Genomic DNA, 15,324 nt, shown 5'->3' with positions numbered 1-15,324 from the left:
AATACTTCAGGATGCAGGACTTGCAAAGGAACTGATAAAAGGATCAAACAAGAAGTATACTAAAGAACTGTTGAAACTCAGCAAAGAAAATATAAGATGGGTAGTAGGACTCTTGACAGGATATCTGAAAAAACACCTACATAGAATTGGAGTAATAAGAGACAATATATGTAGGGAATGCAATGAAGCAGAGGAATCAGCTGAACACGTACTTTTCGAATGTGAGACGCTGGGTAGAATCGGACTCTCCACTCTAGGACTACCAGGTGAAGAGAGAGGAAATATCCAAGAAGACCCAATAACAACAAGCTGCAGCTTTGTGAAGGGAGCAGGTATATCCAGGTGGAAATGAAGGAAAAACATGGTAGCAAAGGATCTTAGAGGTCGATGCTAATTAGGAACTAATATTTAGAGGCCCCATAAAGAGAAGAAGAAGAACAACAACAACAACAACATATTAACTCGGGTGTCTATACTTTTTTCCATGACAGTAGTGAACTCTACAGACAGCAATTAATTAAAAACTTTTTTTTTTTGTAACAAAGGCTCATCAGCATTGCTCTGGATGCGCTGCAGCCTATTGCCTTGTTATACTACCCTGTTTGGAGTTAACATCAATTCCTTATTCCTGTCCCAGTAATGAACTTGTGTTTAATTCCTTTGGTTCGATGATTGTATTCCCAAACATATTGTACCTCTTGCAGGCTGGAGCCTTGCATGTAAACATTGTGAGAGAGGTAATGTCTATCTCCTTGAATAGTTTGCATTCTAAGTTGGTTTTAAGAATTTCCATTTTATTTAAGTGCTTCTTCACAGGTCATGTCTTGTGAGGAGAGCTACCAAGTATTTTAACTGAATTCTACTTCTCGGCAAGATTTCTGTTATACCAAAAAATATGCAAGAACCTGCCATTTCCTTCACAGTATTTTCTAGCCAAGATCTTCATGTCTCAGAACCTATCTAGTGACCTTAGCTTTGTGAATTATTTGCTTAATCTTCATTTATATGAATCGATATCTAATAATTTTCATTTCTCCATCATTATCATCATCATCATCATCATCTTTTCAATTTGTTTTAGGTCATACTGGCACAGATAGGTCTTATGGCAACGATGGGATAGGAAAGGCGTAGGAGCGGCCGTGGCCTTAATTAAGGTACAGCCCCAGGCATTTGCCTGGTGTGAAAATAGGAAACCATGGAAAACCATCTTCAGGGCTGCCGACAGTGGGGCTTGAACCTACAATTTCCTGGGTGCAAGCTCACAGCCGCACGTGAACTTAACCACATGGCCAACTCGTCCGATCATCATCATATGCAGTTTCCAGCTGTTGTCAAGGTCTGCTTGGAACATAAGTCTCTCCATCTGCTCATGTCTCCCCACCACTTCTCCCTCTTCACTCTTGCCCAGTCCTCTCCTTTTCTCTGTACACATTCTTCTACTCCTTTTATCCAACTGTCTCTTGGTCTTCCTCTCGGTTGTTTTCTTGTTATTCCATTTCTTCCATCCTCCTGGGTATCCTTTCCTCTTATCATTCTCTTCATGTGTCCATAACCACCTATGTCTAGATGCCTCTATCCTGTTCTGTACTGGCTCTTCTTTTACTATATCTCTAACCTTCTCATTTCTCATCTTATCCATTTTTGTCACTCCTAGACTGCTTCTCAGAAATTTCATTTCACTTACCTGTATACTAGTCACAGCTCTTTGTCTCATTACCCAAGTTTCTGCTGTATACATCAGAATAGGTATATAGTACGTCCTGTATATCACTCTGAGGGACACCCTTGCTCAAAACCGGGATTCTGACAATTTTCAGGAATGCTCCTGCTTATTTTCCATGTTCGATTATTTCCTTATCATTTCTTCCACTTCCCTCCATGATACTTCTTAGGTAATTGAAACTCCATAACTTCCTAAGCTGTTCTCCTCCAAGCATTATCCCTCTTGTAGGTCTCCCCTTCTTTCCAGTTGTGAACACTATCTCGCTCTTTTTTTTTGGCATTAAATTAAATTCCATACTGTTCCACTTCATCTTCCCATGCATCTAACTGTTGCTGGATATCCTCTTCCTTTTATCCGCAGACTAATAGGTCATCTACAAACCTCATCACTTTCATTTTTCCTTCCCCAATTTTCCTTGCCACTTTTGTCATTAACTCTCCATTACTACAATGAAGAGCAAAGGTGAGAGAGCACTTCCTTGTCTTAATCCACTTTTTTGCTCAAACCAGTCTTTTCATGTCTTAACTGCTACAAAATAGACCCCAAGCACACATTCATAAACCAAGCGAGTGGCTGCACTTGCATTTGGGAGATGGTGGGTTCGAACCCGACTGTCAGCAGCCCTGCAGATGCTTTTCCTTGGTTTCCCATTTTTACATAAGGCAAATACTGGGGCTGTACCTTACTTAAGGCCATGGTCGCTTCCCTCCCACGCCTAGTCCTTTCCTATCCCATCGTCGCGTGTTGGTGCTATGTAAACAAATTGAAACAATTACTCATTCATGAATGTACTATAGCTCGACTGTCCCTACATACTATTGAAACTGAAATTGTACTTTATTGTGCAAGTGGCTGTATGCACATCAGCTGTATACAAAAAAAGCATAAAAAGCATTATCAAGCAGCGTGAAGCATCAAATGTAAGCAGCTGCTCTCCTGTAAAGTACCTCATTTACAGTTTCTTTGGTTTATATAGGGACATTCGAGATGCAATAATTTATAATCACTACAGAGTGTCTTCAATTATACTTTAAATGATTTTTTTCAGCAAAATTTACACTTGGAAATAAAGTGTATAATTACTTCCAACTAAGTCAAGCTGGAATGTCAGTTCATCTGACGCCACAAAATGAGGTGAGTGACTTCAAATAAAATATGGCGGTCATTTAACTGACTATGGAATACATTCAGAATGGAATAACTTGTGAGGGAGATTTCTTCCTGTTCTGCCATCAGTGTATACACTGATCAACCAGAACATTATGATCACCCACCTAATAGCCCGTATGTCCACCTTTGATACGGATAACAGCGGCGACGCATCTTGACATGGAAGCCATGAGCCCTTGGTAGGTTGCTGGAGGGAGTTGGTACCGCATCTGCACGCACAAGTCACCTAATTCCCATAAATTCCGGGGAGGTTGGGCCATGAGCTCTGACACCATGTTCAATCACATCCCAGATGTGTTTGATCGGGTTAAGTTCTGGCGAGTTGGGGGACCAGCACATCAATTGCAACTCGCCACTGTGCTCCTCAAACCACTCCATCACACTCCTGGCCTTGTGACATGGCACATTGTCTTGTTGAAAAATGCCACTGCTGTTGGGAAACATGAATATCATGAAGGGGTATATGTGGTCTGCAACCAGTGTACGGTACTTGTCGGCCATCGTGTACGGTACTTGTCGGCCATCGTGGTGCCTCGCACAAGCTCCACTGGATCCATGGATGCCCACGTGAATGTTTCCCAGAGCATAATTGAGCCGCTGCCAGCTTGTCTCCGTCCCGCAGTACAGGTGTCAAGGAGCTGCTCCCCCGCAAGATGACGGATTCGCACCTCTCACCGGCATGATAAAAAAGGTATCAGGATTCATCAGACTATTGCAATGCTCTGCCACTGCGGCAAAGTCCAGTGACGATGCTCACGTGCCCACTTCAGTCATAGTTGCCGATGTCGTGGTATTTAGATTGACACATGCATGGGTCATTGGCTGCGGAGGCTCATCCTTAGGAGTGTATGGTGCACTAAATGTTCAGACACACTTGTACTCTGCCGGTGATTAAAGTCTAATGTTAGTTCCGCCACAGTTCGCCGCCCTCGACGTTTGGACGTGGTTTCACCTTGGTTTCGCCACTTGTTGAAGACACTTACCACAGCACTCCTCGAACACCCGACATGTCGTGCAGTTTCCGAAATGCTCGTACTGAGCCTCTGGGCCATCACAATCTGCCCTCGGTCGAACTCAGATAGATCGCGCGCCTTCCCCATGCTACACATGGACAGCACGCTCGCTAATACTACATGCAACGTGCGTGTGTCTGACTGGCAGTCATTTCCCGTCAGGTGACCCTGGTATCGCCTGGATGGGTTTATTTTGATAGTAGGTAGGTGGTCATAATGTTCTGGCTCATCAGTGTATGTTACTAGTGAAATTTCTATAAAAAGTAGGCATTATTCAGAAGACCTAGCAATTTTTGATAATGTGTAGTTTCTGTTTTTTTCTAGAATGTGTTATATAATATTAATCTAGGTGTCTATAAATGTTATAATATAAAATTAACACACGCTTTCATGAATAAGTTGATAGTTTAAATAAAAATATTTGATCACTTGCTGTATGTCTCTACACTCCATTTAAGTTGAAAAATAAAACGGAATAGTGCACTTGAAAATCCTAAAGTTCATCTATGTGAAATTAATTCAAGTAATAAATGATTTTAAAAAGGAATTTACAGTTCAAAAGCAAGATATGAACCTTTCTTGAATTATTATAAATTGCAAGCTGAAATTCATACGAAGCACTTGTTGGAGCACTGTAATTAACTGAGTGCTTTGTTAAAAGTCAGTCAGTAGGATTACTCACTCAGAATATGAGAAGATCACCTGGAATCTGCTTACAAGTGTTGGTGTTGTGCTGTACGGCGGCTTGGTGCCTGGAACATTCTGCAGCGTGCAGCCAGGGCTCGAACTTAGCACCAGCGGCGTGACAAGTCCGTTCGGTGAAGATACCATGTTAATCTCCCTCGTCGACGTCCCTCGATGGGTACCATAGTTGAAGAAACCACGTTAATCCCACGTTGGAAACGACGTTCGATGCAGCAGAATCTCACAGCACTTTACCAAGATTTCCGTTGTTCTTTGAGGTAATGTCGGAACATAGAAAGTTCAATTGGCACTACAGAGCTCTCAGTTATCACTAGGATTGATATAATACACCAACACAAGTCTCTATGTACAGTTCTACTCTCACGTTAGTTTTACGGTGTTGAATGTGTGACTTGGAATATCACAGTCCATGCTACCATATGATTTGTAAGTCAGGTTAATGGAGTAAGGACTTATAGTCGTTTTCAGCACAGAAAACACAGTTTTTATACACACACAGTTTATGGAATTAAGATTTAACACTGTCACAGTTCATAATAGTCACTAATTATGTCTGAGGTTCGACCGTAGAATAATAATCACAGTTCATAAGCACTGGAAAAAAATGTCATTAACAACAGTCTCTGAAATAACACTGCTCATAGATTAAGACGATATTATGACTGGATTTACACAACATGAGTCTGTACTACTTAATATTGTCATTAAAAGTTCTTAATATTCATTTAGTTTCTCATAGTGGCAATCGAAAGATCGAGAAAATGCACACAAAAAGTAGTCAATTCTAGACCTGTTATTGGGTGAATGTCTAGTGAAATAATGTCTCACACAGTTCACAATTGTACTATTGTAGGAGAAATACATCTCAGAATTATAAAAATGGTCTCAAATTAGAAGTTTAGTTCACCACACGCAATGACTTAGAATATTGTCACAGTGCAATGATACAGTTCAGAATTACGTGAAAATGGCAAAGTTCACAATGTCGTATACTGATTAATGGAATACTTGACACTTCGATTCACAATTTCTATTATTACCTCACTTGGTTAACACAACTCTTAAGTATTATGTAATGACGATTTAGTCAGAGAACCTTTAGAATATTTTCTTCATCGCGACGCGGCAGAAACTTGACTTGCGACGTCTTCGCATAATTTCAAAGTGTTTGGGTGTGACCACTATGTTCTCGCGGATCGCGACGGAGCATACTGTCCTTCTGTCATAATTGCAGAACACACTGCACACTGGCTATAACCTTGGTTCACTGACCTATTTATACTGTCTGCGAGCAGCACTCGGAATCAGGTGATGAAGGGGTGATAATACTTTCCAAACTACAACTTGTTATATTTTGGAAACCACTGGATGGATTGATCTCAAATTTTCAGGGTTTCACTTCCAGAACATTGGCTACAATTCAGCATTGGTCTCATGTTAATTGGTTCAGACGTTAAAAAGTTCATAAAATAATTTCGAGAGAATTCTGAAGGAAGGGAAGCTACAGGCAGTGGTGATGTCACTTGACCTTGCTCGACTTGCGGTCTCCCTCATGCGGCGCAGGGAGAACGAGAACATTCTCTCACACAGCTGTTCGTGCATCAGAACTTAACTGTACGCTCATGAATAAAATTTATAACTTGCATGTGCCAGGGCCTATGCCTTCCTGGTACAGTACTGTATATAATACAGTAATACAGTACAGAAGGGCGCACATCACTGCAAGACAATTCACGCCCAAAACATGAAACTAATCTACTTTGATTTAAGGGGCAGTTAAATGAAAAACGATCACCCACCATAAAACACATTCCACAGGAAAGGTGGCAACACTGTTGTTACGTATCGCTGTGGTAGGAGAACTGCATAGTGACAATTCACAGTGCAAGCCGTTGTTGGGTTATGTCTTTGTTGGTGCATGGACTGGTCTAGTGTGTTTGTCCAGCTGTAGAAATGGAGGCAAGCAAAGAAGAGCAGAGAAGTGTGGTTCGTTTTCTGGTGGCGGAGGGTGCTGGAGTACGTGAAACTGTCTGTTGTGTATGGCGAACACTGCATGTCCATGACGAGTGTGCACGAGCGGCACAGGAGATTCCGAGAAGGGCGCACATCACTACTCAGGACGGGCCCATCGAGCCCTTACTCCTGATGTGATAGTGCGAGATGATGGCCTTATCCGGGAAAACTGACGAATAATGGAGGAAGAAATTCTAGTTCAGGTCTGCATTAGCCATGGCTCTGTGCATGCCATTATCAAAGGTTACTTGTATTTCCGCAAAATTTGCATGCAATGGGTTCCGTATAAACTGACAGAGTGACAAAAAATTGACAGAATGGCTTCGTGTCTGAGTCATCTGCAGTGGTACAACAAGGAAGAGTATACATTTCTGATCCATATTGTCACAGGGGACGAAACGTGGTGCGACCGTTTTGAGCCCAAGAGTAAACAGTAAAGCCAACACTTCTCCTGCCAAAGAAATCCAAAGCAGTTCACACAAGTTCCTGTAAAGTCACGATGAACTTTTTCTTTGACTGCAGGAGCACTCTGCTTGTCGACTTCCTTGAGCTTGGATCAATGCGCAGCGCTATGAAGACACTTTGCAGAAACTGTGACACACCTTAAAGTCAAAATGCCCTGGAATGCTGACGGACGGAGTCATCCTGTTGTATGATAATGCTTGCCCCATACTCGTAATCTGGCGAAGGCTATGCTTCAGCGATTTCGTTGGGAAACACTTCAACATCCTCCGTACTGCCCAGATCTTTCACCTTGGTGATTTTCATATTTTTGGTGACCTAGACAAAGACATTCGTGGACGTTGGTTTCATTCGGTTGAGGAAGTGCAAGAGTGGGTGCGGTTGTGTATCTGTCAGCGACCTACCTCTTTCTACAAAACTGGACTGGATCATTTCGTCTCCCAGTGGAATAAATGTGTTAACACTTTTGGTAATTACATTTCAATAAAACCATTCCATGGTCATGTTGTAGTAGATATTTGGTTTTCATTTGACTGCCTCTGACCTGATAAATTATGCAGTAAGTATCTCTCTGTGTTTGTGCAAGGTAATCTTGGGAAACATAGAACAGATTTTGATGTGATTTTTGTACAGAGAATTTATCAAGGGAGGTTCAAGTGTATTAAACTTTGATCTGTAACAAAGTGAAGCTTAACAGTGGTGAAATTAGTGAAGGGAGTTAAAGGGAAAAAGGTCATCCGAATATTTTCTTGGCTTACAGACCCCCAGGTATGTGTTGAAGAATTTTTGAACATAAAAAGCTCTAATTCCAATATAATTGGTCTGTTATTAGAAATCATGTACCAAGCTTGATAGCTGCAGTCGCTTAAGTGCGGCCAGTATCCAGTAATCGGGAGATAGTGGGTTCGAGCCCCACTATCGGCAGCCCTGAAGATGGTTTTCCACGGTTTCCCATTTTCACACCAGGCAAATGCCGGGGCTGTACCTTAATTAAAACCACGGCCGCTTCCTTCCAATTCCTAGGCCTTTCCTATCCCCATCATCGCCGTAAGACATATCCGTGTCGGTGCGACGTAAAGCAAATGGCTAAAAAAAAAAAAAAAAAAAAAAGAGTAGAAGAAGAAGAAGGAATCATAAATTTTCCAGCTATGTCATTCTTGGTTGCTGGTGTTTCGCCCCGCTGTGCCAATTTGGGCTCATCTACCAATATGCATGGCTGGTGCATACAGCGGAGGCCACTTTGTAGGCTACTTGGAGCCTCAAGGCAGTGCCAATGAACTATGAGAGACTTGGTTTCTTTTACAGAAATTGATACCTGCTAGGCCATCAGCTGATACAGATTTCAGTTCCAATATTTCAAGTTCTCTGATCTTTGTTCTCCTTACCTGTGCCTGGCTCCTCATTTTCTTCTTTCCTGTCTGACTTCCATTGGTCAAATCTTGTTCACTTTGACCCCGACGGTACTAGGTATTCCTTTTCTTCTGTTTTTACATTTGGCTTTATGTCACACCATCACAGATAAGTCTTATGGTTACAATGGGATAGGAAAGGGCTCGGAGTGGGAAGGAAGCAATCATGGCCTTAACTAAGGTCTCCCTGTCAGTGGGAGCAGTAGAATAACACCCATGGAATCCCATGTACAACGCAGGCATGTATGGGAATGTTTGAGACATAAGAAAGTGCCCGATGACATCGTAGCACGAGTACAACAATTATATGATGAAACCAAGTGTTCTTTCCAGGTCCAGGATGGAAGGTCAGGTTGGTTCGAAACGAAGAGTGGAGTACAGCAAGGAAGTTGCCTTTCACCACTTCTCTTCATAATCATAATGGATGAAGTTTTAAAAGCGGTTAAAAGAAAGGATCCAACAACTAATGCCCTGGTTTTTGCTGATGATGTAATGGTATGGGATGAGACAGAAACGGAAGTACAAACTAGACTATCTCTGGCATGAAGCTTTTACAACCTTAGGTCTCCAAATCAGCAAAACGAAGACAGTTGGCTTGGTGATGAGTAGAAACTCTCCAACTGTTCATCTAAGAATTGGAGATGAGGAGATGGATATTGTAGACAACTTCCAGTATTTAGGTAGTGTTCTGTCATCAGACAATACCATACATCATAGATTAGCAACAGAATACAAAAAGCTTCCAAATTCTATCACTCTGTACGTCAAATACTTTGGGATGAAACATTTCCGTTAGTTTCCAAGATCAGCTTGTACAAAATATATCTAGTACCTATACTGACGTATGGCCTGGAAGCAGCAACACTTACTGGACCAACAAAGAGTCGTCTTCAGACAACAGAAATGAAGTTCTTCCGTTCTTGTCTACAAAAAACAAAAATGGATAAAATAAGGAATGTGGATATCTGTCAACAGCTTAGATTGGAAAGAAGCTTGCTGGAGACTCTAGAAGTGAAGAGATTGGAATGGTATGGTCACATGAAAAGAATGAACCCTCACAGGACTCCTCGAACATACTTGGACCACAATGTTCCTGGGAAGAGACCAAGAGGAAGACCTCGTGATGTTTGGGAAAAACCAAGGCCCCACACCGCTGGCTGCGCACAAGCGTGTGACTGGGGAAGACATGTCCATGCGCATACCGCCATGTTGCAGGCGCTCCTCAGCTTGACGCGGAGATAGTATGGAATTCATGCTTTAACTTGCATTTCGCACACATGAAAACATTCGCCTTATAAAATTAATGACAGCCTACGCCGACTACCGTGTACACACACAATAAATATACATAATATTAGCAAGACTGTGGTAATATTAAAATATACTTCTGTATAAAAACTGAACAATTTACACAAATCCTTTGGATAGCCTATAGGTGGTGCACCTAAAAAAAAAAAAAAAAAAGAAACCTTTAGCAGACTGAATAAGAAGACTGAAAAATACAGTAGCAGTACCTCGAAAATGATCATGTCGCTCACTTTAATATAAGGGTCATGTTTGTAACTGATGCGTTTGAACACTGTACGTATTGGCAAGAAGACCAGACTCAAAGGACGAGAATCACGTGGCAATCTGTCTCTTGATAAACCTAGGATCAACAGCTGTTTAGCTTTATTGAAAATATGAAGACTTGTTCAAAAAGTGGTCTACAACAGTATGATTACATATCGCGAGGTAAAAATTACCTGTCTCTCAGCAGACTGGAGAACACTTAAATTAAATATTTACAAACTCCTGTACCGATAACAATAATCTTCAATATCAAAAAAAAGGAAATTTGTGAAATAAAATCTTTCTATGAAAGGTACATAGCTTATGATTCCTCTCAAATAAGTCATTACAGCAAATTTCACTCAATTATCTGAACTGATTGTTTAAAAAGTACATGACTGCAGAAATCTTTCTAAAACAATCAGATACATGTGTTGTCATTTTCTGAATATGAAACGCCGGCTCTGCGGTGTAGGGGTAGCGAGTCTACTTCTTACCCGGAGGCTCCGGGTTCAATCCCCAGCCAGGCCAGAGATTTGTACCTGGATCTGAGTGCTGGTTTGAGATTCACTCAGCATACATGATTACAATTGCGGAGCTATCTGACTGTGACATAACGGCCGAGATGATTCGCCGTGCTGACCACATGACACCTCGTAATCTGCAGGCCTTCAAGCTGAGCAGCGGTCGCTTGGTAGGCCATGGCCTTTCGGACCCGTTGTGCCATGGGATTTAGTTTGGTTTGGATATGAAATAACGTAATTGGATGAGTAGAAGTTAAATTATCATGTTTGTGTGATTTGGATTTAGGTAAATGCTGCCTGACATTCGTTACACTGGTGCTAGTCTTCTGTTGTGTATTTCTTAAAATGAAATTAATGTCTAGGGTTAGTTTGAGTTTCTCTGCGTGGTTTAGGCTTAAGTTTTATTTTTTTACAATTTGCTTTAAATCGCACCGGCATAGATAGGTCTTATGGAGACGATGGGATAGGAAAGACCTAGGAATGGGAAGGAAGAGCTTGTGGTTTTAATTAAAAGTACAGCCCCAGCATTTGCCTGGTGTGAAAATGGGAAACCACGGAAAACCATCTTCAGGGCTGCCGACAGTGGGGTTCGAAGCCACTATATCCTGGATGCAAGCTCACAGCTGCGCGGTCCTACCCGCACGGCCAACTAGCCCGGTTAGGCTTTAGTGAGAATGTTATCGTTTAATATGTAAAACCCTTCTCATAATATTATCTTCTTAAATATTACTGCTTTTACAAACTCATTCTGAATTAACATTATCTGAGCACATAAAAACTGAAAGTGTGTTCTAATTTTTCTCTAATATGAGCACCATGATTTACACCAGAAAGAAAATAAAATGAAAGTAAAGCTCTTGCAAACAAAAAAAGATTAATATCATAGTGAAAAGTTAATTTGATTAGAGTTTTCTAATGCAGACTAGGATTGACAAGATTGTAATGAGCTTTGTTTAGACTTTATATTGTCAGATTTTTCTGGAATAGCGTATTATCCATTGTATTCTTTTATTATAAAGCAAGTATGAAAAATTGGAGAATTTAAGACATACGATACTAATAAATCATTTTTCAGATAATTTGAAGCAATACCTTACCCTAATATTAGAAGGTTTTATCATGTTGTATCAATCATATCTTACGGATTCCAGGCCCATGTTTATCAAATTTGTAATACCGCTACACAGTATGTATGGAAAATATGTAGTCTTTTTCAGAACAGCTTTTCAGTTCTAAACAATCATCCCCGATGAACTGGAAAAAGGCAAACAAGAAAAAGAAGCCAAAATATTCTAAATTTTATGTCCATGCATTCTCTGAATCAACCGCCCTATAATAACCTGTTTAGTTCTCGATTATGGTAAATGAAAGTTATTTTTTAACAGTTCAATTTCTACTCACATGTGAAAAGAAATACCAGATCCCTTCTCATAGCAGTCTGTACAAATGAAGGCTGCACACGAATTCACCCTCGTGAATATCTTTCCATTCCACAGATAATGCCTAACTTTAGGCCTAATATTGCCGATCAATTTAACTAACGTAATGTATCAGCTCCCTCATTCCTTGAAAATATTTGACAGTATATTTTCACTCCGACACATATAATACCAAACCAGATCCACTAACAGGCATGATTCAAATCAAAGACAGGCAAGGGTCTGTAAACATTACCACGTGCTAGCCATGCATTCGAAGCTGAAGCGCCCGCAACACGGCAATGCGCGGAAGTGTTCAATATTCCGCTTAGCATCAGCGCGCTCTGTGAGTCTAGGTAAGTAATATTTAAGTCTTTGGGAAAAACTGACATTGAAGGACCTTGAAATTAGAGATGTGAACTGGCATCTCATATATGAGCAACATCTGTGGATGGATAGAACAAACTGGAGGAGGCTCGTACACAACCACACCTGGCTTGCTGGAGCAAAGAAATGATGATGGTGATGATGATGATGATGATGATGATGATGATGATGATGATGATGATGATGATGATGATATCCCATACCTGTTATAAGAGGCAACTAATAGGGACCCCAGGGGCTCTCAACTTGGGAGTGTGAGTTGGTGATCATGGGACACTTAGTTGAGTCCTGACATTGCTTACACTTACTTGTGCCAGGCTCCTCACTTACATCTATCATATCCAACCTCCCTTGGTCAACTCTTGTTCTTTTCTGACCCTGACAGTATTAGGTTTATGAGGCCTAGGGAGTATTTCACACCAGGCAAGTTGGCTGTGCAGTTAGGAGCGCGCAGCTGTGAGTTTGCATCCAAGAGATAGTGGGTTCAAACCCCACTGTCGGCAGCCCTGAATATGATTTTCCGTGGTTTCCCATTTTTACACCGGGCAAATGCAGGGTCCGTACCTTAATTATTAAGGCCACGGACGCTTTCTTCCCACTCCTGGGCCTTTCCTACCCATCATTACTATAAGACCTATCTGTGTCGGTGTGACGTAAAACGGATTGTAAATAAAAGGAGTCTTCCATATTCATGTCCTTCATGACCCTTGTCTTTGTTTGGCCGATAACTTCATTTTTTGAAGTGTCAGATCCCTTCCATTTTTTGCTCTGGTTAGTGTTATATAGAGGATGGTTGCCAAGTTGTACTTCCTTTTAAAACAATAATCACCACCAGCTGTGACCATTTTTGGCTTCATAAAATATTTTTTGTTTTATTTTTATCATTTTCCAAATGCTCTGTTGCATAAATACATTTATTTTATTTTTATTTTTGTGTCCATTTAATTTATTCAGAGAAGATGATGCCTAGTCATACTTCCTTAAATTAAAATCACCACCAGCCATATAAAAATTAAACTGAGCTTGGCCTAAATTACACTGACTGACAGAGCAAATGCAACACCAAGAAGGAGTGGTTCGAAAGGGATGAAAGTTGGGGAAAAAACAGAGACGGCACGGAAGAATAATTGATGTTTATTTCAAACCGATATGCAGGTTACACAATGCGCACGGCATCGACTCAGTAGGATGTAGGACCACCGCGAGCGGCGATGCACACAGAAACACGTTGAGGTACAGAGTCAATAAGAGTGCGGATGGTGTCCTGAGGGATGGTTCTCCATTCTCTGTCAACCATTTGCCACAGTTGGTCGTCCGTACGAGGCTGGGGCAGAGTTTGCAAACGGCGTCCAATGAGATCCCACACGTGTTCGATTGGTGAGAGATCCGGAGAGTACGCTGGCCACGGAAGCATCTGTACACCTCGTAGAGCCTGTTGGGAGATGCGAGCAGTGTGTGGGCGGGCATTATCCTGCTGAAACAGAGCATTGGGCAGCCCCTGAAGGTACGGGAGTGCCACCGGCCGCAGCACATGCTGCACGTAGCGGTGGGCATTTAACGTGCCTTGAATACGCACTAGAGGTGACGTGGAATCATACGCAATAGCGCCCCAAACCATGATGTCGCGTTGTCTAGCGGTAGGGCGCTCCACAGTTACTGCTGGATTTGACCTTTCTCCACGCCGACGCCATACTCGTCTGCGGTGACTATCACTGACAGAACAGAAGCGTGACTCATCGGAGAACACGACGTTCCGCCATTCCCTCATCCAAGTCGCTCTAGCCCGGCACCATGCCAGGCATGCACGTCTATGCTGTGGAGTCAATGGTAGTCTTCTGAGCGGACGCCAGGAGTGCAGGCCTCCTTCAACCAATAGACGGGAAATTGTTCTGGTCGATATTGGAACAGCCAGGGTGTCTTGCACATGCTGAAGAATGGCTGTTGACGTGGCGTGCGGGGCTGCCACTGCTTGGCGGCGGATGCGCCGATCCTCGCGTGCTGACGTCACTCGGGCTGCGCCTGGACCCCTCGCACGTGCCACATGTCCCTGCGCCAACCATCTTCGCCACAGGCACTGCACCGTGGACACATCCCTATGGGTATCGGCTGCGATTTGACGAAGCGATCAACCTGCCCTTCTCAGCCCGATCACCATACCCCTCGTAAAGTCGTCTGTCTGCTGGAAATGCCTCCGTTGACGGCGGCGTGGCATTCTTAGCTATACACGTGTCCTGTGGCACACGACAACACGTTCTACAATGACTGTCGGCTGAGAAATCACGGTACGAAGTGGGCCATTCGCCAACGCCGTGTCCCATTTATCGTTCGCTACGTGCACAGCACAGTGGCGCATTTCACATCATGAGCATACCTTAGTGACGTCAGTCTACCCTGCAATTGGCACAAATTTCTGACCACTCCTTCTTGGTGTTGCATTTGCTCTGTCAGTCAGTGTATTATTTGACTTGTCCATTGTAAGAACACAGTATCAGGTCGAAAATCAAAATGTACAGACAGGAAAATGCTTTTAGGTATGTGTGTCCAATTCTTGTTTCGTTTCTCTACGGGGTTGGGTATGAAGTGAGATGAATCTTTGTAGAGAGTTCTTGTGACCAGATGCCCTTCCTGACGTCAACCTCATCTGATGAGTTAACACGTTGGCTGCCGCCTGACGTACACATGTCACATTGTTTCCACGCTACATGCAAGTGCGTCTTTGCACAGTATATGTTCCGGTTTGCTTGTCTTTACTGGTCTGCACAGTGATTGGGCTTTGCTCTTCTGTAACGGCACTCAGATTGAGGTTCAAATTACGTGTTCGGGTTATTGGTTCATGACCTGTTGCTTTCAAGCCTGGTATAATACGAAGGCTGTTTGTTTTTTTTTATTTAAAGTTTTGATAGGCCATAAATAATAGATGTATTGAGATTTGTACATTCTTACTTA

The 15,324-nt window shown here is 42.2% G+C and overlaps 1 protein-coding gene across 1 annotated transcript in view; it reads left to right on the top strand.

Moving 5' to 3' along the window:
- LOC136884022 (integrin alpha-PS5) overlaps positions 1-15,324 on the top strand; it is a 156,085-nt gene that overhangs the window by 31,208 nt on the left and 109,553 nt on the right. Inside the window, exon 4 of the mRNA XM_067156026.2 lies at positions 2,775-2,860. Coding sequence (XP_067012127.2) covers positions 2,775-2,860 — 86 coding nt within the window. The remainder of the gene's footprint in view (positions 1-2,774; positions 2,861-15,324) is intronic.

Source organism: Anabrus simplex, chromosome 12 (assembly GCF_040414725.1).
Source record: "Anabrus simplex isolate iqAnaSimp1 chromosome 12, ASM4041472v1, whole genome shotgun sequence".
Classification (NCBI taxonomy): Eukaryota; Metazoa; Arthropoda; class Insecta; order Orthoptera; family Tettigoniidae; genus Anabrus; species Anabrus simplex.
The sequence above is the reverse complement of the archived record's forward strand: the minus strand, read 5'-3'. Positions and strand labels throughout refer to the sequence as shown.